At 51.8% G+C, this 22,604-nt stretch overlaps 1 protein-coding gene across 1 annotated transcript in view; it reads right to left on the reverse strand.

Annotated features, from left to right (window-relative positions):
* Window positions 1-22,604, reverse strand: part of ABCC8 (ATP binding cassette subfamily C member 8) — a 75,181-nt gene that overhangs the window by 3,158 nt on the left and 49,419 nt on the right. Inside the window, exons 17-33 of the mRNA XM_061203093.1 lie at window positions 18,769-18,804; window positions 17,414-17,449; window positions 16,576-16,674; window positions 15,421-15,505; window positions 14,677-14,757; window positions 13,250-13,387; window positions 11,629-11,754; window positions 10,608-10,707; window positions 10,140-10,381; window positions 9,874-10,046; window positions 8,695-8,764; window positions 8,042-8,199; window positions 6,247-6,339; window positions 2,239-2,341; window positions 1,584-1,697; window positions 1,113-1,233; window positions 832-962 (exon numbers count right to left, since the gene is read on the reverse strand). Coding sequence (XP_061059076.1) covers window positions 832-962; window positions 1,113-1,233; window positions 1,584-1,697; window positions 2,239-2,341; window positions 6,247-6,339; window positions 8,042-8,199; window positions 8,695-8,764; window positions 9,874-10,046; window positions 10,140-10,381; window positions 10,608-10,707; window positions 11,629-11,754; window positions 13,250-13,387; window positions 14,677-14,757; window positions 15,421-15,505; window positions 16,576-16,674; window positions 17,414-17,449; window positions 18,769-18,804 — 1,906 coding nt within the window. The remainder of the gene's footprint in view (window positions 1-831; window positions 963-1,112; window positions 1,234-1,583; window positions 1,698-2,238; window positions 2,342-6,246; window positions 6,340-8,041; window positions 8,200-8,694; window positions 8,765-9,873; window positions 10,047-10,139; window positions 10,382-10,607; window positions 10,708-11,628; window positions 11,755-13,249; window positions 13,388-14,676; window positions 14,758-15,420; window positions 15,506-16,575; window positions 16,675-17,413; window positions 17,450-18,768; window positions 18,805-22,604) is intronic.

A 22,604-nucleotide genomic window follows, 5' to 3' on the forward strand; every position in this document is an offset into this window, starting at 1 on the left:
GTGGGCACCTGGGGTGTCTGGGAGCCTCTAGTGCTGGGCTGTGCAGGCGTGGGAAGCCCCAGCATCTCTTCTCGTCCTGGTGTTCTGACCAGCATCTCTTTAGCCAGGGCTGGGCCCAGGTTTGGGCTTGTTTCCTGCAGTGGATCCAGAGGGGGCTCCTACTTGTCTGGCTGGGTGTGGTACATGACTGCAGGGGAGCTGGGGCCACTGGTGTCTCTCTATGTGCCTGGGTGTGGCGGGAGGGCACAGGGGTGGCTGAGCGTTGTGTGCAGGATGTACCGCACCTTAAACTGGAGTCATCTCTCACCCCATCGCGTCCGATACAGTGACAGAGGTGGTGATATAGAAGGATAAGAGAGGCAGGGACAGAGGTACATCTAAAGGTCAGAGATAGTGAGACAGACAGCCACAGACAATGACAAAGTGAGAGAGACAGAGACAAAGAGACAAGAGGAGAGGGGCAGCGTCGGAGCAGAGGGGGAGAGAGGGGGGAGTCAGTCAGAGTTGGATCAGAGTGCAGACAGGAGCTCCCTCCCCAGGACAGGGCCTCACTTTCTGCCCCAGGACCCTGCTCTGAAGCTCGGGGTACAGTGTCCTGGGAGAGCCCCTGACCATTTGTGGGGGGCCCTGACAAAGCCCCTCTGAGTCAGAGGAGTCTGGGGGGTCCTGTCCATCTCCTTGGTGGGTGAGTGAGGGCAGCAGGAGGAGAAGGGGAGAGGCCCGGGGCTGGGAGACTGGGGGTCTGAATGGGTGTGAGGCCTGGAGGGCCCTGAGGGCCAGGAGGTGACTCTGTGAGGCTGTCCAGCCCTCTGCCCTCCCCGCCCCCCTGACCTTCTGTCCTGGGGAGATGAGGGCATTGACGTGCTTCAGCACTGGCTTCAGGGAGCTGTCATAGCGCACACTCAGGTTCTGGATCTGGATTTTCCCTTGGTCTGGCCAGTTCTTCGGGATCAGCGATGGTGCTGGGGGCCAGGCTGGGGGTCAGCTGCCAGGTGTGGGCCACAGCTGGTATCCAGGCATGCCCCCCTACCCCCAGGCTCCCCGTGTCCCCCGCAACCCAAACACACATCCACGCTGGGCCCTTTCCCCAGAAGTCCTCCCGCGCCCCTCACCCAGCAGCCCCTCGTAGCGCTCCGCTTCAGTTTTCAGGAGCCCGTGGATGCGTTTCACGGCCCCCATCTGGAGCTCCATGTCCGCCAGGTTCCTCACCATCCAATTGAGGTAGTTGGACACCTGTGGGGAGCAAGCCGGTCACAGCCAGTGATCACTTGGTCCTGACCCTGGCCACCAGGATGGCTCTTCTTACAGTTGAGGATGCCTTTTGCTGCCCACCGCTGACTGTCCAGGGGGCCCTCCATGGGGGTTACAGTGAGTGTGGACCCTCACCCACCCCCATCTGGGGCCCAGGCCTGGGTGAAGGGGCAGGGACCTGCAGTAAGCCCTCCTGCCCACATGGTCCCTCTGGCATCAGACTCGGTATAGCGTGGGGTAAGGCCTGGGAGCGTCTCAGTCAGGGAAGGTGCCCTGAGCTTCCCCAGGGGCTGGTGTCTGACTCCTCCCCTGCCCCACCTGCTGCCACTCACCATTAAGGCATAGGTAAGGCCCAGGCCCACCAGGCCGGCAGAGAGCTCCCTGTGCAAGGAGTTGGAGATGGAGGTCACGGCCGCGATGAGGACCACACATGCACCAATGTACTCCTGCAGAGGCAGTGGAGTTGGCCTGGACCCTCAGGGGCTGAAGCCACAGCACCCCAACCCCTCACTCCCTTCAGGGCAGAGAGCAGCTCAGCCAAGATTCAACACCAGCCCCGCAACACATCATCAGACACACAGGAGGCTGTGAAGGCTGGAGCCCCAGTAGACAACGTGTGCACATAGCTCTGCTCCCCCCGCCCCCAAGCCCAGCACGCATGCCTCATCAGCTGGTCCATATCTGTCATATGACCCACTTCAGACACACCTGTCACAGCTAAACACACAACTGTTCTCGCTCTTGGCACACACCTCAGACACACAAGCCTCCAGGCAGTGATATAAGGAAGAGAGGGCTCAGGTCAGACACAGGGAGGACCACCAGAGGTGGGAAAAGCAGGAGGGCTCGATGCCCACCCCGTATGCACACCGGGCCGGTATCCGTCCTCTCTTCCCACCCTCCGGTCCCTGTTTGGCCCTTGCTCTGGCTGCACAGCCCTATCAGAACCCCCTGTCCCGGGGGTGCGGGGGGCTGGGGGGCACTTGCCATGCGAACTTCGAGCCACCTGTTGGCGGCTGTGAGGAAGAGGGAGGCGATGTTGTTGGAGTCCGTGTATTCAAGGAGCTTCTGCTGGAACCGGGCCTCGTACCTGGAGGGAGGATGGGGAAGGTGAGGGGGAATAATCTTGGTCCATGTAGCCCTCGGGACTTTCCTCACCTGCAGAGGGGGCTGCCTGGGCCTCAGCAGCCCCCAGACATGCCACTTCTGCCACCTTATGGATGCCATTCCTTCCTGGAACTCCTTCCCACCTCCCTTCTGCTTATTCAAACCTGTCAAAGGTGCCACCTCCTTCAAACGCTTGTTTTCACCCCAAGACCTGTTCTCCTCTGCAGGGCTTCCCTGTAACAATAAAGCGCACCTCCACCCACCCAGGTGCTCAGGCTGGAAACCCAGGAATCATCGGGATTCACATCCAATCCCTCAGTCCTCTTATTTCTTTCTCCAAAATAGCCCTGGCCTCTGCCTGCCTCTGGCCTGCTTCCTGCCCACTGCAAACTCACCTGGACTATTGTATCAGCTTCCTGACAGGTCTACCTGCTATCTCCCTACAGTCTACCCTCCACACAGCAGCCAGCATAATCTTTCTAAGTCATAAATTGCATCCTATCTCTCCCCTGCTAAGAATATGAATGACTTTTAGGATAAAGAACCACCTCCTTGCCAGAAGCCTGTGTGAGCCAGCTCCTGCCAACCTCACCCACCTCCTTCCATGCCACAAATTCCCTTGCTCACTGTGTTGCAGACACAGAAATTACAGTAAAGTAATTTATTACTTTACTTGCCTTTTTTCAGTTTTGTGACAATGCCAAGTTCTTCCCCACCCCAGGGCCTTTGAACATGCTGCTCCCTCTGCCTGGAATGCTTTCTCCTCTGCTCTTCCCAAGGCTGACTCCTCTCAGCTTTAAGGCTTTACCTTAAGTGGCACCTCCTCAGAGTGGCCTTTCCTGGCCTATTTTTCTCCGTCTCTGCAGCCTGTTTGTTTCATAACCTCTGCTCATATGTTAATTTCTCTAGCTGTTTATTGTCCATCTCCCTCACTAGACTGTAAACTCCATGAGGATGGAGACCATGTTTGTTTTGGTCACTAATGTATCCCCAGCACCTGGCACTGTCAATAAATATTTGTCGAATGAATGAACCTTCCCTGACCCTCTAAGATAGATGGGACCTCTCTGTACAAGGAACTCTGGAGGCTTCTTTCCTGCCCTCGTGCCCTCATCACGTTCTCCCTTGTGTTACTTTGTATGGATCTGCCTCTTCTCTCTGACAAGACTTGGGCTCCTGGTGTCGCTCTCCTTGGCCACACCTTCAGACTTTGCGCCAGGCCTAGAGGAGGGGGCAGGTGTACTTGTTTGATGGTGAATGAAAGAATGAATGAAAGCTGTCTCAGCATGGTCTCAGGGAAACAACCGAGGGGACTCAGAAGAACTCAAGATGGATCTCGTGGGCATTTGCTTTTCACTCCCAGAAGCTGTTTGTTCTGCTTCGATTTTTTCTGGGTGGAGGGCCTGTGTCTGAATCATGTGTCTGAGGAGAGCAAAGCAAGTCTCTGAGTTGTGAGAAGGTGTGATTGCCCAGCCACAGGGTGGATGTGTGTGTGGGGGTGATGTGTCTGAGGGGAGTGTGAAGCCATCGGTCTGAGGGTTTGTGTGAGTAAGTGGGTGTTGAAGATGTGTATGTGTGAGTGCATGTGTGAGTGACTGGGGAGTCTGAGGGGTGTGTGACTGGCCTGAGGGGTGGGTGTGCATGAGAGTGTGTGTGAGATGGGAGCTTCTGTGGTAGGCGTATGACAGTGTAAGGAATGTGGAAAGAGCCCCAGTTTTGGGGCCATGTGGACCCAGGTTGGAGTCTGAGCATTATTACTTACAGGCTGTGTCTCAGAACCAAGGCTCAGTTTCCTCACCAGTAAAATGGGGATAGTAATAGCTCCTACATGGACTGAAACAACCATTTAGTGTTGGGCATCCTTGAAACTTTTCTTGGGAAAAAGCAGGGCCTCCAAAAAAACCCAGAAGGTCAGCCAGGTCTGGGTTCCAAGCCCAGCACCAGCTCTCACTGTCTGTGTGACCTTGGGCTGGTTACTCAGCCTCAGCTGTAGAGCGTGGCTTCTCCTACCTATGTCATGAGGCTCTTATGAGGATTAAATGCAATAACCCACACACATACCTGGCACATGGGAAGGGTATAACCAATAAATGCTAGGTAGCTCTCAGCAGGACAGACCTCTGGGCAAAAAGCCAATGAATTCAACACATTCAGGGATGATTTAAAAAGTCCTTCACTCAAATTTAAAACTCACTGACCATGTCAGTGCAGGGTGTGGGAGGCCTCCCAGGCAGCAGTTTCTCTGGCTAACCGCTGGCTTGGTCTGAGGCTGGTTGCAGGATGCGGGCATACACTCAGATCCTACTGAAGGGTCTGGCCCACTCTAGGAAAGTCGCACTCTCTCTGCCCCAGGCCCTGCCCGAAGGCCTCCAGGATATCAATTCTAAGAGGAGCATCACCGAAACTTAGAGTAGAGGTTGGCCCAGGAGTGTTGAGGGGTCTGGAAGGTGAAGGAACTGGGGAGTTCAGGCTTGAGAAGAGGAGGAGGCTGGAAGGAAACCCTGGAGTCATGCCAGGCTCCAGGGAGCTTCTGTGGGGAAGACAGCACAGGCTTGCACAGTGGCAGGGGATGTCCAGGGAGCAGAGCCAAGACCACGGCAGAGCTCTGTTTTGCTTTGCTTTACTCAGACAAGACCCCAAAGAGGACCTCCCATCAGCCCCAGATGCCCCAGAGAGTGAACCGGGGCTGCGGTGCTGCGCCAGGAGCCTGGGCACCTCTCCCAGGGCAGCAGCTGGACTTTGGGGGTTGAAGGGAGGAGATGCAGGCAGGCCTCCTCGGACCCTGTCGGCTGACCCTTGAGTCCTAGGGTTACTGGACACAAGGCTGGCGTCACATGGTTACTGTCATGCCCCGCACAGCTGTGCCATCCTAAAAATAACCTAGAATCATTCTCTGGGTGAGGCTTAGAGGCCAGAGCCCCAGTATCTGGGTCAGGGGTCTCTGGCCTGTCTATCTGGAGGAGGGATGCCCTAATACTTCAGACAGAGACTGAGGTGGGGAGCAACAGCCCCCTCCACTCCCAAGGCAGCCTCAGATGCTTCTGTCAAGCCCAACATCAAAACTCAGAGTGGCAAGAGGATGGTGGGAGTTTTGGAGGAACTGAAACTGAAGTTTTGGGAGAGTTCCTCCAGCCTGGTGAACTCTTATCTCCTCTTTGAGTCCTAGCACTAATGACACTTCCTCAATGAAGCCTTCCATGACTGCCTCCCTTCTATGCTCCCAGAGCCTGTGTCCCCCTTTCTTTCAGAGTACTTGTCACATGGGTTTGTCCTGGCCTGCTCAAAGCCTGGACTGTAAATGCCTCCAGGGCAGGGACTCATCTGACTCATTTTTGTCTTTTTAGTGCCTGGTATGGGGCTTGGTGAACACTCAGTAAATGTTTGTTGAATGAACAAGCAGGTTCAAATCTGTACTTTGTGGGATCTTACAGAGAGCCTCAATTTCCTTATCTGAGAACTGGGAATAATCAAGCTTTCCGTTTCAGATTGCAGTGCAGAATGAATGAGATTGGCATGTAAAGTACTCAGCAAAGTGTTTGGCTCACAGGAGAGTCTCAATGAAAGATGGCCTCAGGGCTGGCCCACACCATGTAAGGGCCTTTCCAGCATTGATTTGTGAGGAATTGTCCCAGCCTTTTCTCTTTTCATGTTTTACTTTAGTTCACGGAGGCCGTGGGCTTGGCTCTAGGCCTGAGATTCTCCTCTCTGGATCATGCTGCTAGAGCCCACTAGACCTGACACCTTGGGTGGACTGGCCTTGGGGCCTGATGAGGGGTTGGGAGACATGTGTCCTGGGCTTTCCTAAGCAGAGCCCTGAGAATTGAATCTCATGACCTGTGACCCTCGCTCCATCCCCACCCCCCTAACCCCCCAGGGTGAATCTGGTACCTGAAGGCCCGGATGGTGGTGAGACCTTCCACGGTTTCGGCAAAGTGCGAGAGCAGGGGGAGCTGGGTGGTGTCGTCCAGCTGCTGCAGGTCCCTGTGCGGGGGAGCAGAGCCGAATGGTTAAGAGGGCAGCTCAGGGCTCAGGCTGGGTCTGAATCCTAGCTCCACCTCCTACTACTGTGCGGGCAAATGGCTTCACCTCTCTAGGCCTCAGTTTCTCGCCTGTAAAGAGGGAAGACAAGGGTACCCCCCCATCAAGCAGTCGTGAGGACTGGATGAGCTCGTTAATGTAGATACTTAAGCAGAGCATGCTGAACGGTTACTGTTATCCTGGGCATCATCCACCTCACGTCTGCATCTACCCATTTGCTTTGCCGCACAGCCTCACTCTGCAGCAGTGTTAGTTCCCTTTCACAGGCGAACAACTTGAACAGCTAGTCAAAGGAACAGAAAGACCAAACTCCACGCTTTCAGTCCCCTCCCCGATAACCACCACAGGCTTTGGATTTAAAGATCTCCTCGAGAGGGAAAGGCCAGTGGTTTCCATGGCAACAGAATGGTTCCTGCTCCCCACAGCTGCACCTTGACAAGTGTATTAGTGCCAAGGAGGTCAGCTTGGGAATGCAGGAAGCAGCCTTCCTGGACAAACTGTCCCCAGGGCCAGAGTGGGTGCCAGGGGAACAGGGTGGTTTCTCTGGCAGAAGAAATGAACCTTGTAGAACAGCTTGTACAGTGTTTAAAAAGCCACTGTGATTTTGTGAATATCAGTGCACTATGTTCCATGTGGGTACCAGGGGATTCTGGATCATCCAGGCAAAAAGCCGTGTATACAAATCGTGATCCTTGTGGGCAAGGTAATTGTGGCCAAAATGTATCTAAATTTAATTATTATTATCATAGCCAATCAGTATTTTGACTCATTTCTAACAAACTCTGTGTACTTGAGAGAGGTACTTAACCTTTCTGACCACAACTCCTAGTAAGAAACACATTTTATATCACGAATCAGTACACACACAGCCCCATACATGACCAAAACAAAGGTTTCATCAAGCAAAGCTTACTGTTACTATGTGAATACAGTCTGATATTTTCTATTCTATTTCATTAAAAAAATTACTGGTTGTGATCTATGATATTGATTTCATGACCCACTGATAGGTTGTGATTGGCAGTTTGAGACACACTGGCCTAAAGATTCTTAAAAATTGTCCCTACAAATCTTTGAATCTATGAGCTTAACAGAATCACTCCCAGAAAGAACTTCCAAGAGAACATTCTTAGAAAATTTTGAGTAGGAAAGAGTCATGCGTGGCTCCAAGGCTCATGAAGGCGAATGTGATCAACGCGAAAGGCTGTGAGAGGCTCCCTCAAGTCAAGGCTTCCAGCCACGCTCTGGATCCACGTGGGCTGGGAGGTCTGGTTGCCATAAGACCCCTCACATCAGGTGCCCTCTGATTTTATGCATCAGCCATCAGCCTGTACACTGGAATCATACAATCCTCCTGGGAAGCACTTTGGCAAAATGAATGAAGGGCATAATCACGTGCCTACACCCTGACCTAGCAATCCCATTCCTGAGCATATCACCCAAGGAAATAGTTCAAATAGTAACTGCAGTGTGTGCGTGCTGACAGATGGTTATATTAGGATAGTGGAATATGAATATTTCAATTTTCCATCGTTTTGGGGGACACGACTCTACTACTTCTACGATGATGATTCTAATAACAGTGCTGAAGCGCCTATTGCAAAGAACTTCCCATCCCTCACCCCCTGGCAAGTGCTGCCATCACCTGGATGCCACCCGGAAGTACTTTTGGATGAAGTAGCACACGACAGCCAGGGGCAGGAGGGCCACGAGGAACACAGGTGTGACATAGGAGATGACGGCCAGAGCTGAGACACAGAGCAGGGTGGAGCGGCTCAGGCACTCCAGCGTGGACGGGATGTGCTGCAGGAGGGGAGGGTGAGAAAGGGAGGTGAGTTTTGGTATTTGATCACCTTCAGTGTGTTACCTGGCACCATATTTTGCTCTCTTCCTTTATTACGGGTGCATGTCTTACCCCTGCAGCTACACTGTAGGCTCCCTGAGAACAGGAATTAGAACTTTGTTTTTCACCATCTAGTATGATGGCAAATAAAGAACACAGGCTAAATCAAAATGAATATTCTCCACAAAATCAGTCACCTTGGTTTAGAGTATGCTTGGAACCTTATTGTGAGCCAGAGTGGGCTTGGATGGAAGTCAAAGGGATGTGGTTTCCTTCAGCCTTATTATGAGGGTCTCCCAGGGGAGGCCCCAGGTCCTGAGGCAGCATTATAATCAGATGGGGGCCACTGGGTTCCTACCCCAAGGCTCTGATCTGGGGAAGCCAGCACCAGGCAGGAAAAGCTCCTGGGGGCCTGGCCTCTCTGAACTGCGGAAATGCGTCGTGGTCCTGTGTACCTGGTCGATGGTGTTACAATCGGATGAGAACCTGTTCAGGATGCTTCCAAGGGGTGTGGTCTCGAAAAACCTAAGAGGTAACCAGAGGAGCAGTTACTCATTTGTTTACTGATTTCCTTCCTGTTTACTGAAGGAGGACAGTTATTTCTTTCGTTTCAATGTCTATGGGGTCATCCCCAGGTCTGCTTTCCCAGGGGCATTCGCCTTTGCAGGTCTGTAGACATCTGGCCTGTGTCGCTGAGAATTTGTGCGGCCGCCCAAAGGGGTGCTGGCCCCTCCCCAGCCTCTCTGACCCTACAGCCCATGTGTGACCACTGCCTCCGTTCTCAGCTTATCGCTCTGCCTGACTCACTCAGGACTCCCTCTGTGTCCTCCCGGGGACACAGAGTTCTCTCCAGAGGGACAACTCTCCCGGGGGGGGGAGGGGACAGGGCCCCGGGGCAGCTTGTCGGCCGGCTGACCCTGCAAGGCCACTCCGGTTGTCAGCACTCCGGCTGTGACCCAGAACTGGCACAACCCCAACAAGAGGATTTCAAAACCACAGATCTGGACAAATAGAGGGTAAGTAAACCTGGAGGCCGTGTCTGTGGGCCACAGAGTGCTCACAAGGCTGAAAAGTAAAAAGTGCAGATGGTGAGGTCTGGCATTGAGGAGGGGCCATATAAGCTGTTTGCCTACTGTGTTTGTAAACCGAGTTAGCCAGCCAATTGGGCTGTGACAGCTTTAAACCTCTTTCACACCAAGCATCCTTTGGGGTTTTTATCCATCCCATTACGGAGGATGAGAACAGCTTCCCTGTGTGTCCCTGGGGTCAGAACCTGCAGAATGGCTGCGGGCGGAGAGAGAGGCAGGGGAGGTGAGAGCTGAACCGTGGGTGGTACCTGCCTAGGGAGGGGAAACTAACATTTACGCAGAGCCTGCAGACACTCGCTGTGAAGGGCTGTGGTGACAATTAGATGAGCTAACCATGTAAGATTCCTAGCACCATGTCTGGCTGAGTAAATGCCAGTTTCCCTCTGCTTTCTGCACCGAGGAGGGCACTTTTCTCACATCATCTCCTTGAGTCACCCCTAGAAGCCTGCGACAGAGATCGTATATCCCCATTTTATTGATGGGAGACCTGAGGCCCAGAGAACAATGACTTGCCCATAGCCCAGCAAAGCCAGGGGAGAGGCCTACCTCATGGGAGCCAGGATGATCTGGTTTAGCAGGCTGCAGTGCAACCTCTTGGCCACCTTCAGCCCTGTCCACTCCACTGTGATGGATGTGACAAGGCACAGCACGATGCCCAGGCTGCAGAGCACTGTGAACACCATGGCGTAGACGGTCTGGTCGAGGGAGCACTCCTGGGCCTGGTAGAGAATTAGGCAGGGTCCTGCAGGGGGGGGAGTCCATGCTCAGCCCTCCCCCCGCCCCAGTCCCGGCACTGGGGCTGCTGGCCACACCTGGCTGAGGGAGCAGTTCCTGGCCATGGGGTTCAGGCTCAGGGCGCTGTCAGTCCACTTGGCCAGCCAGTAGTCAATGGCCACCAAGACCATGTGCTTGAGCAGCTGGGAGAAGACGAGCAGTGAGAGAAGCAGAATGCCGGCCGAGGACAGGTACTTGGTGCAGGCCCGCCACGGGATCTTGGCGCGCTGGTGCAGCACCGACGACAGGTTGTCCTCCTCCTCACTCTCGGCCACCTCCTCTGCAGGCCGCAAGAACCCTCCCTGTGGCTTCACATTGCACACCCCTCTGAGGGGAACCAGGGGGTGTGTCAGCCCCATTTACAGATGGGAAGACTGAGGCACACAGACGCGATGGGATTTCATCAGAGGCACACTATCGCCCCACTCCCAGAACCCCAAACCTTTGTCTCCTCATGGTTGATAAGACCTCAGGCCATGATTTCACTCCAGTCCCACTGTCTGTACCTTCCTCCTCTTCCTCATCCTGCAGGAGGCCATCTCTCGAGGACATGGCCCGGGGCAGGCCCTGCAGTGGCTCTGTGGCTTTTCGCTCCACAATGGTCTCCTGAAAGACAGATGGGTCTGGCCGATGTCCTTGGGGTGTGCAGAGGGGAAAAGGGAGGGTAGGGGGGCAACCACCCCCGGTGATGTCCAGTGTCAGTTTCCAGGTTGCCCCTGCCTGGGGGATGGTCCAGATGGACACGTGTTTGCCTGCCAGAATTTATTCCTTCCCCTTCATCAGCTACTAGCACCCCAATATCCCTGTGGGAGACCACCTTTCCCCTATTCTTAGTCTCTGTGATTCAGGGGGGCTGATCATTCTCCCTTGCTCCTGGGGTGTGCACGTGACCCAGGACTGGTCAATCTTCACATTCCACATCCCTGACCACAGTGATTTGTTTGGGGTGGGCACATGACCAAATTGGACCAATAAGAGTCAGCCCTGGGACTTTTGCTAAACTATCATGAAAGAGGCACTTTCCTTCTGGCAGAGTTGTTGACCTGGGAGAATGGAAACCTGAGATTGCCAATGGCCCTCATTGTTATATGAGAATGAAGCCAATGTGAGGTGAGTAGAGCCAAGGGATGGGGAGAAATAGATTCCTGATGATATTGCTTGACTACCTGGATCTAGCTCCACCTGAAGCTATGGCATCAACTTTCCAGTTTCTTGAGCCAATAAATCCTTAACTACCCACCCTTTTTTTCTTTGCTTAGCCAGTTTGCATTGGTTTTCTGAAGCTTTGTAACTAAATGGTACCTGACTATCTCCGGATAAGGGGAAGTCATCCTCCCGACTCTGCCTTGGGTAGCTGGCACAGGTACTGGCTCTCTAGTAGGAGCAAGGTCATGCTCAGCTCCCACATCTGTCCTTTGTGTGTGGGGGGGGAGGGGGGGCTTCCTGGGGCCAATGAGGGCAGGAAGGCCTTTATGAGTTCAGGCTTCCCCTCAGAGGGTGGCAGACTGGCCCCCAAAATACACCCACCTTCTCCAGCTCTTGGTCCTGCCGGTTCATGAGGGTCTTCCAGTGCTCAAAGAGCTGGCACTCAGACCTCTGGAAGTCCTTGAGCGTGCCCTCCCTCTGGATGGTGCCGTCCTTCATAGCAATGATCTGGAAAGGCAGAAACAAACCTGGCGGGGGGCTGGCTGGGGAGGAGGAGTGGAGGTCACACCCCTGCCCGACCGAGAGGTCTAAGATGGATGTACACAGAGCACATATCTTTTCCCCACCACGAACAGCCTCCAGCTTGCCCACTGCCCTCAGCAACACACTCCAGGATTTAGAGTCTGGTACATCTTGGGGGGGTATTCTCAATGGTTGCCCCGTGGTCGATAGGAGGGTTTACAGAGCAAATTAGTGCATCCTGGTCAAGCTGTCTGGTTATCCCCAAGGACTCCAGCAGTGAGAGCTGTTTCCATACACTGAAAGGGCTAATAGCACATTACCCTTAGCTCCTCCTTGTGGCAGGTCTGATATGTTCCACCAGTGTTTGGCAAAGCACCTGTTGGTCTAAGTGTGTGTGGCCTCTTTGAAATCAATAAAACTTATTTTATTTGAAACATTCAATGTTTTATACTCATGTAGACCCATCAGTAATTCAGAAACCCATCCTGCTCCTCTCACCCCCACCCACCCCATGCTGGGGTTCAGGGACGGATGCCCAGGAGTCCTGTTCACTGACACCTTGAGGAACAAGGCACCTCTGTGTCTGCCTTCTTTGGACTAAAGATTGTCCTGAATTGTCTCACCAGAGTCACCACAAAAACTCAGACACAAACCTGTACCTGCTTTAATAGCTTTTTAAAAAAATCTAATTTTTTTTCTTTTTTCTGCTTTAATATCGTTTTTGTAAAATCTGGATTTTTTTTTTTTTCATAGTAGAGGGAAGATCTTACCACATGTAGAAGAAAGACTTATTTGGGGGGAATTAGCAGGGCCGATTAACACAGACCTGAAGCTTAGGAAGGACCTCAATTTCCCCGGACAAATTTCTGTAGGATTCAGGCAAGACCCAGATTTCACAAGTCACATGATTTCCATCTTAAAAATTAAATGCTTTCCAGTTATTTGAAAAGTAACTATTGTCTTCATGTTGAGGAATATGGGAATTTAATTGATGTGGGATTTCACAAAATTGCATTCTATTGGTAATATTGAAGTTTCTATTACTACTGCCGTTGTTTGTTTCCATATTTTCCATTTGATCCTAACTTGAATCTGATGCACTAGTGGGCAGGAAGATGGCTCTCCCCTCCAAATGGGCACTCCCCAAGGCTAGGGGGGTGAGTCATCAAACTGGGCAGGAAACAGAGGTAAGAACTGAGTGTCTGCTTCTTTTTGAGACTTCTTTGTGCCAGCCTTGTGTGTACCCACATGGGCCCCGGGTCAGGATATGGATGTCTGCAGCTCTAGGTGATACCAAACCCTTGGGCTATGCAGGTTCTCCCTGATAGGCCCAGCCTGTGTGAAGCCATCCATTGCTGATCTCTTCTGCTTTGTGGCCCTCAGCAGTCGCTACTGAGACGTCTGATTGACTCCTTTGAAGATGTCCAACTGCCTCTCCCACCTCAGCCCTCCACGGCTTGACCCCCTTGTGGCCCCTCACCCAGTCTGCATGTGGCAGGTACTGTAGCTTATGCGTCACTAGGACCACTGTCCGCTTATCATCTCGGAGCAGCTCAAGGATCCCAGCCTGCATCAGGTGGTCACTCAGATGGACATCCAGAGCTGAGAAGGGGTCATCCTAGGCAGAAGGGAGAAGGTAGGGACACATGTGGGAAGAGGGGATAACAGTGAGTGTAAAAACCACCAGAGTTACATCAGCTCTGGTTTAGGGACTGACACTAACCCAGCCCACTGTGTGGTCTTGGATAGTGCAACCAATCTTTCTGGGCCTCAGTTGCCTCATCTTGAAATGGGGCTATCAGTTATGCCTCTCAAGCAGATCTAATCATAAGCATTTCCTGACTCCTGAACCTCCATCGACTCCCCGTAGTTTATTAAGTCTGAATTCCTTAGCACACTAATCCAGGCCCTTTACCACTTGCTCAGTCTTCCTTTCCAGTCTCACTTCTCATCTGTCTTGTGCAAGCTCCCTACACTCCATGTTTCCAGGGAATTTGCCATTCCAGGCCTTTGCCCAAGCTGTTCCCTCTGCCTGGAGTGCTGATCTGCCTCTTGTCTGTCTGGTGAACTACTACTCATAGTAATAGTGGAGGGTGGAGAATAAAGCTGGGGTCAGAGACCTGAGGTTCCTTCTTCTAACTGTCTGTCCAAATGGGCTTCCTCTTTCCTTCTGTTTAACTGACTCACTCTTCAAGACCCTCCTCTAGGAAGCCCCCCCCCCGATTACTCTAGCCCTCACAGTTGTCTCCCTAGACATAGTCTGTGTCACACAGTTTGGCTTTCAAGTGGGCTGTGGCTCTTGAGTGTGGGTAAGCTCTGTCTCCCTAGTCAGACTCTCAACCTTTGAAGCCAAGGGCTGGGTCATAGAATTCTTCAGTATCAACTAAGGCACCTCACACAGAACTTGGCATGAAGTAGGGCAGATATAGATAAGTTTTATCTCATGTTTGATTACTAGTGGTTACCTGGAGTGCTGTGTTGAGAAGGATTCTGAGGCCAAGTTAAGTTTCCATGGGAAAGAAAGCTGTGATCAATTAGCAATGTCTGCTCTGGGCATGAGATGCGAAGTGGTAACTCACCTTCCATGTATTTGCCATTTTTATAGTCGGGCTAAATAAGTGTTAATAGGTTGGGGCTGTCCTACAGGGAGGAGGCCTATAATTACTACTCACCTCCTCTCATGGCTACTGCAGAGCCCAGTGTGAAATCCACATGGGTCAATTGGACTAACCTTGCCTCAGTTTCTCCATCAATAAGATGGGTAGGTAATATCTCTGGCAGGAGAGGATTGCTCCTGGAGTGGGAGGTTGTTGGGTGATGGTGTGTGTGTGTCTATCTGTGCAGGCAATGAGCCAAGGTGGCAGCCATACACGAGGGCCCCAAGGAGGTACCAGCTGGTGCACTCACCAAGAAGACGACGTTAGTGTGCTGGTAGAGGGCTCGGGCCACGCTGATTCGCTGGCGCTGACCACCGGACAGGTTGATGCCCTGCCGCCAAAGGGGAGGAAAGGTCATGCCCTCACAGCCCTTCAGGAGAGACTGTCCTGGCCCCTACTTGTGAGCTCTTTGGGAGGGAGGCCTGGCTCTATGCACCTCTTTGCCCCCTCCACCTGGCAGAGAGGAGGAACTTGTACATGTTTACTGAATTCATTCAGAAGCGGGGAGAATGATTCCCAAGGTGCTAGGGACCATCTGACCCATGAAAACCAGGATGGAGGAAGGGCGGATTTAAATCACACACAAGGAGGACAGCCACGGAAGAACCCTATTTGTTTACGCTTATGGAGGAGGGACCCCGCCCGGAAAGGGAACAGGAAGAACAACGCTGAGTCTAGCGCAGTGCCGTGCGGGCTCTCAGTACATACTGGGGGCATGAATGGAGATGTCACGTCATCTCCAGCCTGGGAAAGTGCTAAGCTGACCTCTGCACCAAGCAAGACTGAAAACTTTTCGAGGACAGCCACCAACCCAGGGCTCAAGGAGATCATTTTGATCCCACTGCAGGCAACTCTTCAGCCTTCCCCCTCTCTCATTTCTCATTACCTGTTCTCCCTGAGAAGGATGTCAGGGCATGGTAATGGTGATGGGTGGGGAGCAGGGGAGGCTGAGGGCCCTAACTTTGAGAACCACCCCCTGGAAGCTGCTACTAACCCGTTCCCCAATCTGGGTCTGGTCTCCATGGGGCAGGATGTCGATGTCTGGTTGCAGGGAGCAGGCTTCGATGACCATCTTGTACCTGCAGTGGGGTGGGTGGGGACACAGCTGATCAGCCTGGCCAGAGGTGGGCCTGGGCATTTGCAGAGGGTCATTATCCTCCAGGCAGACATGCCCAGGAAGAGCAATGGCTTTAATGGGCCTCCTGATGGGTGTAAGCAAACACCCCGTGAGCTTGAAAAGAGCTGCGGGCAGCACCTGACACCATCATGAAGAAAGTTAAATATTTGAAAGATGAAATTGGATAGGAGCAAATAGCCACATAAGTGACAAGAGAGGGCCTGTGGCCCCTGTGCAGTGGGAAAAGCTGCAGCCAGAGCCCATGCTTGGAGCACTGCCAGGGAAAAATCACTGCTGGTTTGCTTAGGCAGTAAATGATGATGGCTGGTCAAATATTTGCCCAGCCTACTCCCCTCACACTTCCCTGGTCAGCTCTCAGCCTGGGCAGGTGCCAGCCAGAGTGCATGGAGGCATCAGAGTGTCTTGGTGACATGTACTTGGGTGTCAGGAAGACTTGGATTTGAAACCCATTTCTGCCACTTACTGGCTGGGTGGCCTTGGGAAAGTTACCTAACTTTCCTGAGTCTTGGTTTCCACATCTGTAAAATGGGGATAATAATAGTACCTGCCTACTGGGATTGATGTGAGCATTACAGGAAATCATGCATAGCAAGAGCATCTGGAAAGAGCTCCATGGATGTTAGCAGTCATTAGCACTGGAGGGATCTGTGTACAAGCTGCGGAGCTGGGGGTAGGGAATCACGAGAATGGAGACTCACGGAGGGCTGGGCGAGCCTTTTCACCAACCTCAAGAGACGGCACCAGGGTTCCTGCACCTCCCTCCCCTCCTGCCCTCTCAACCACGGGAGTTGGACTGCCCTGATGCCCGGCACATCTGGATCATTTCCAAATGGACCATATGGAACAGGCTGGAATCCAGATAAGGGGGCTGGAGAGCAGGATGGCTGGGTGAGGAAGATCGATGGAGGAGCAGGCAGCTGGCTGGGCTTGGGGGCTGGGGCAGTGGCTAATGCATGACCAATTTCTCCCCTCCCCAGCTTGCCCCCCAACCCACCTCCTCGAGGCTTTTACCGTTGTTTGTTGAAGGGACTCTCAAAGGTGATGTTCTCCTCCACGGTGGCATTTAGCAGCCATGGTTTCTGAGAAGCATAGGCCACGGGGCCTCTCTTCCTGGAAAAAGCAGGGCAGGAGTAGGAAGGTATTCTCAGGGGGTCATTGTCAGAGGTGGTTGTCAAGCTGATGGCCTAAACTGGGGCAAGGGGGTGGGGGCAGCACTAAGATGAGGAGGTGCAGTTGGCAGAAATCTGCTTTGTGTGGCTCCTGGTGGCCTCTCGTTCCCCAAGGGCCCGAGGCAGGCTTGGGTGCTGGGTCTTAGCTGGCTGGGGGATAAGGGTCCTCAACCCCTCCCTGCTCTCCACCCCTCCCTATCCCACCCTTTCAGTCTGTTCCCCTTCTTAAGTCTCTACCCAGAGCCTGGGAAGACCCCAAAGTGTGAACAAACTAAGTAAATACTTGAACCCTGATTTCCTCCTTCCTTGAGTAGCCCTCAAACCACTCGACTTTGATGTTAGCAGGTAACACTCCAAATGGAACTTTTTAAAAATGAAGAGTCAAGGAAATCACATTTAGTGTGATGTGGTTTCTGAAGACAAAAAAAAAAAAAAAAAGGAAAGAAAGAAAAGGAAAAGATGACCACCAGACAAAAATGATCTGGTGTGAAGGGAGCAGCTTGATGCACGGAAGCAGCGGTGGCCTCCGAACCACCGCATGAAGCACAGCGCCTTCCCTGGCCTCCTCTGCAGCTGGGCTGGACCTGGGGGGCTGCCTTCCAGAGCTCTGTGGCTCCCTTGGCCTGAGACCCCCTCTGAGGAAGTCTGCCCTGGAGGGCGGTGCTCTCGGGACACAGTACCTGACATCCGAGTCGGTTGCCGTCTCCCGCTCTGGGCTGCAGCAGGGGAGGAAAGACGTACCTTCAGGGTTCAACTGAGTAGACTGAGTTCTCCATAGACATTTTGAGCTCCCTCAAACCCAGCGTGAGTGCCTTTATAATCCCTGAGACCAAGACTGCAGCCACAAAAGCCACACGCCATCCAGGGGGAGCCTCCACGGCCTGAATACACGCGGCGTGTGTGAGGAAGGCCTCAGGGGACCTGGTTAAGTTACGAGGGAGAGTGGGGGGAAGGCACCATTGGTGTAGGCTCATGGGGGTGGTGGTGTTTCCCACATCAGAGGAGCGTGAGGCCCAACATGTGGCTCCTGCAGACCCAGCCTCTGCATCAGGGCGCGGATGCACTGGCCGAGGTCTTGGGCTGACATGGCTGCACAAATATCTGGGGCAGGAAGTGCGCTTTGACCGTAGCCAAGCCAGGCCGGGCAGGCCACCATGGGTGCCTGCAGTCTGGGGATGGTAACCCACAGCCGATGGAACTCAGTGTGGCACCTAGAGAGCTGAGAAGGGCTCCAGGTGTGATTTGCAGCCCCAGGTCCCTGTCAGAAGACAACCATGGAGCCTGGGGGATCTGCCGAGAGGGACATGGTCAGCTGTGGTGCCCACGTAGCCTGGACAGACCCCAACTGCTCCAGTGTCAAATACTCCGTCCCGTTGTGCTCATCCATGCGTTCATACTTGTCACATACCATGAGGTCTGATTTTTGGCTCAAGAACTATGGTCACTATGGCTAGAGAGTCTGGGCTGTCATCATGCCCTGGCACTTGGCGACAAGGTGGGAGAAAGGGCAGAGAAAGTATGGGGAAGTGAAACCTCTGTGGTGTTGGAGAGTGAAGGCCAGAAGCTTAAACGGATTTCCAAGGTCAAGTCAACCTCCCACTCCTGACTTCCCACCACCTCCAGTGTGTCTCGATTGTCTTGAAAGAGGTGTGGTTAGGGAGGGTTTTGAAGGTCTTAGAGCCACATCAATCTATTTCACTTGGATGTTTCAGACGACCAGAACATAAAGCACATTGAACATAAAGCAACACAAAGCAACACGACTGAATTTTCTGTCTCCCTGGGGGATACCCACCTCGCTTTTTATAGCTTTGTTTCTCAACTTTTTTTCTTTCTTTCTTTTTTTTTAATTTACTTTTTTTTTTTTATCTTTGGCCACTCTGTGCAGCATGCGGGATCTTAGTTCCCTGACCAGGGATCGAACCCATGCCCCCTGCACTGGGAACGCGAAGTCCTAACCGCTCGACCGCCAGGGAGTTCTCCAAGCCCCTTCCCTTTATTGGAACCCACTTCCGACCGAGCTCCAAGGCTGTACCTGGGGTCCTCTCCCGTCTCGCCGTCAGGAAGGCTGCTGGGGCACAAATGGGAAAAAACAATACCAGTTACTTCTCACTCCATTGTCTTCCTCTCCATCACACTGTGTCTTTGGGGAGAAGCAACCCCACAATCCCCACCCCTCCGACCCATCCCCAGTGTCCCCAAGTGGCTTCCTTGGGTGCAGAAACTGTTCTTCTCAATCTCTGTCCCTCCCGCAGCAACTGGATAGGCCCCCTCCAAACAGCAAGGGCTTCATTAGTACTCCTGGCACAACTCCAAGCAGCAGTGAAGCTGGTTTGGCATCAAGACTGGCTTATAGTTGGGAAAACTAAGGCTCAGGGAGGGAAAATGACTTTCCCAAGGTCGTAATCATTTCATACAGCATTTTCCAACTGTGGATTGGGACCCGAAAATTGGGTCTGAAACAAGTAAATTGCAACTGCACTTAAAAAGAAAAGAAAAGAAAAGAAGAAAATACCAATGTGCATTGCATGTGGTCAAGATGTGTATTTTTTGTGTGAATTTTTTTTCTCTTACCTATCAATGCATAAGTGTAGTGGGCTGTGATATAAAATGTGTTTCATACTGTGGATTACAGTAAAAATTTTTTTGAAAAACACTGAGTGAGGTGACCTGAATTTTGGTGCCAACTTTGTCAGTGCTCTTCCTCCTGCCCCAGGCCACCTTTCAACCTTCCAGAAGCAACTTTCTGCCAATGAAGTATGTACTTCTGACATGCACATTTGGGGAAAATCAATCTGTTCTGTCTTCATGCAGATCTTACTTTAATAATAGTAAAACCAGCTAACATTTATTGAATTTTTTGATAAGCACTGCAATAGTATTATCTATTTTAAAGCTCAAAAAAACCATATGAAGGAGGTCCGCACTTTATAGACAAGGAAAGTGAGACTTAGAGAGGCTAAGTAACTTGCCCAAAGTCACACAGCCAGCAAATAGCAAAGAAAATAGATCTAACTCCAAAGCTTCATGCTCTTAATGACTATGCTACATTGCTTCACTGTGATTACCCAGGCCATACCTCTGATAAATTTCTTGCCAGGAAAACAGGATGGACAAAAACAGGGATGGAAAGAAGCCTGATGAAATTCTCTTTTGTCCTCTGCTGAGGAGCAGAACAGAATGGACCCTGATGGATATATAATCACCAGTTCCCTATGATCCTATTTCGCCCATCTTTATGGTTTCATTTCACTCCCTCAACTCAACCTAACCTCATGTTCCCTAACCATCAGACTGCTGTAGTTTATGGACAAGCTGGTAATGTGAGACAGATTAAAAAACCCAAGCTTACAAATTCCAACTCTGCGGCCACAGCCCAGATAAGCTCATCGCTGCAGTCTTCTGCCTTGACTGCTTCCAGGGTTGCAAAGGCTGTTATTTTTCTAGAGGGAAGCACATCTGTGGCCTCCCTGAGGACCCCAGCACACATTGAACTCCCTCGGCTCTAACTCAGTTTGCATCATTATCTGGGCTGTTCATTTAGCCCTTATAATGGACTATCTTCTTCTCTAATCAGCTCCTGTGTAAGTCTTTTATCCCCAGTGGGATTTTAAGGCAGGAAGAGCATCTTTTTCAGCTCCCACAGTGCTTAGCACATGACAGGTCTGTAATAAATGGAGGTTGTTAACAGACATCTTTAATCATTTGGGAGGAAGGAAGGGAGGGGGGCTAGCACTCAATGCGGGCCATCCTCATGCCAGGCACTGTGTGAAGTTGTTTGTATTCATCACTTCATCCTCACAACAACTCTATAAAAAGATGTTAGTATCCCCATCTTACAGATGGAAACACTGAGGCTTAGGGTTTGCCTGATGTGCCCAATGGTACAGAGCTAGGAAGAGGGGAAGCTGGGATGTGAATCCAGGTTCATCTTCTCCTCTTTCCAGTGTAGTTCCAGCCTTCCTAGAATGAGCCCCCTCATTGTGTGTGTATGTCTTAATCTGAAAAGTAAAAAACGGTATGTGTGGCGCACACTTCCTCTCATTGATTGCTGGGCTCTTAAATGAATGTTCCTCTTCGGCCTGCACTTTCGGGACCAAGCACTGAGCTAAGAAGATGATCTCTCCTTTTCTCTGACCCACCTCCTTCCCTGCAGCCAGCTGTGAGCTGGGTGCCTGTGTGCATGGCAACCTGAATCACTGCACAGAGCCTGCCCTCAAAGGGCTCACCGTCTGGCAGAGCGAATCAGATAGGTACAGAAGTCAGAAAGTTATAAGGGCCAAAAGAAAAGGAGGAGCAAGAAAGTACTATAGAAATTTGGGGGAAAAGTACACACAAACACATATGCAAATACGCAGAGAAAAGACTGGAAACTTCTGGGTGGTGGGATATTAGGTGGTTTTTAATCTTCTTTATACTTGCGTATCTTTTCTCATTTAATGTACATTCTTTTAGAGTCAGAGAAAAATGTACTTTTTTTATTTTTTAAAGGAGGGTTTTAAAAATATTTTTTATAAAGTTTTTTTTTTTTTCCTTTTCTTTCTTTCTTTCTTTCTTTATGGCTGTGTTGGGTCTTCGTTTCTGTGCAAGGGCTTTCTCTAGTTGTGGCAAGCGGGGGCCACTCTTCATCGCGGTGTGCGGGCCTCTCACTATCGCGGCCTCTCTTGTTGTGGGGCAAAGGCTCCAGACGCGCAGGCTCAGTAATTGTGGCTCACGGGCTTAGTTGCTCCGTGGCATGTGGGATCTTCCCAGACCAGGGCTCGAACCCGTGTCCCCTGCATTGGCAGGCAGATTCTCAACCACTGCGCCACCAGGGAAGCCCGAAAAATGTATTTTTTACAAGTAGTTTGGAGGAGGAAGAAATCTGAGAAAGTGAGGAAGGGCTCATAGAAGTTACAGGTGAATGGAACCACGAAGCGGGAAGGATGGAGACAGCGGAGGTGGAGGGAGGGAATTCTAGGCTGGAGGAGGAGCCTGCATGAGTGCAGGCAGTGTGAGAAGTGGAAAGAACATGGGCTCTAAAGTTTGTATCCGATGGGCTTCTCTACTCACTGGTTGTGAAATCTTAGGCAAGTCCCTTTCCTTAGGGGAGCCTGTTTCCTTATCTATAAAATTGGGGTAATGGTAGGAACCTCACCATGACTCTGGGAGAATGTATTACCAACCTAGCTCATAGCTGGTTGGAGGGAAGGACCTGGGTGGGGTTCGAGAATGAGGGATGGGGTGGGCGGGAGATCATCCTTTCAGCTCAGTGCTTGGTTTCAAAGGCACAGGCAGAGGAGGAGTCCAATGGCCCCAACATTCATTTAAGACCCCAACAATAAATAAAAAGGAAAGCGGTGGAAATTGAGGTTGGAAGGGGAAGTTAGACTTATGGGTCTCCATGGTCCATTCATCCTGCCCCAGAGGTGCTTGTTGCTGCCCTGAAATGTTACCTTTCACGCACAGTGCCCTTTCCGATTGATGTCGTTGGGTCCTAATGCCAAATCTCTGAGGGAGGAAAGGGTTTTTCTTATTGTTCAGATGAGGAAACTAAGACACAGAGAGGTGAAGTAACCTGCCCAAGGTCACACAGCTATCGAGTGGCAGTCAGGACCACAACCAGAGACTATCTAGTTCCCAAGTCGGGCTCGTCATGTCCACATGGTGCCCCTGCTGTCTGCCCACCATCTCACCACACCTGCCTCCTGCAGGAAACCTGGGGTGCCCTTGAGCCCCTGACCCAACTCCCCAAAGGCTCCAAGGAACTGTATGAACAGATGGGATCACAGAGTCGTCCTGAGACAAGCCCATTTTTCACCCTGGGGAATCGGGGGTCTCAGGAGGCAGCCTTCACACCACAAGGCAACAATGTCCTGAGGCAGGCTCAGA

Source organism: Eubalaena glacialis, chromosome 10 (genome assembly GCF_028564815.1).
Source record: "Eubalaena glacialis isolate mEubGla1 chromosome 10, mEubGla1.1.hap2.+ XY, whole genome shotgun sequence".
NCBI lineage: Eukaryota > Metazoa > Chordata > Mammalia > Artiodactyla > Balaenidae > Eubalaena > Eubalaena glacialis.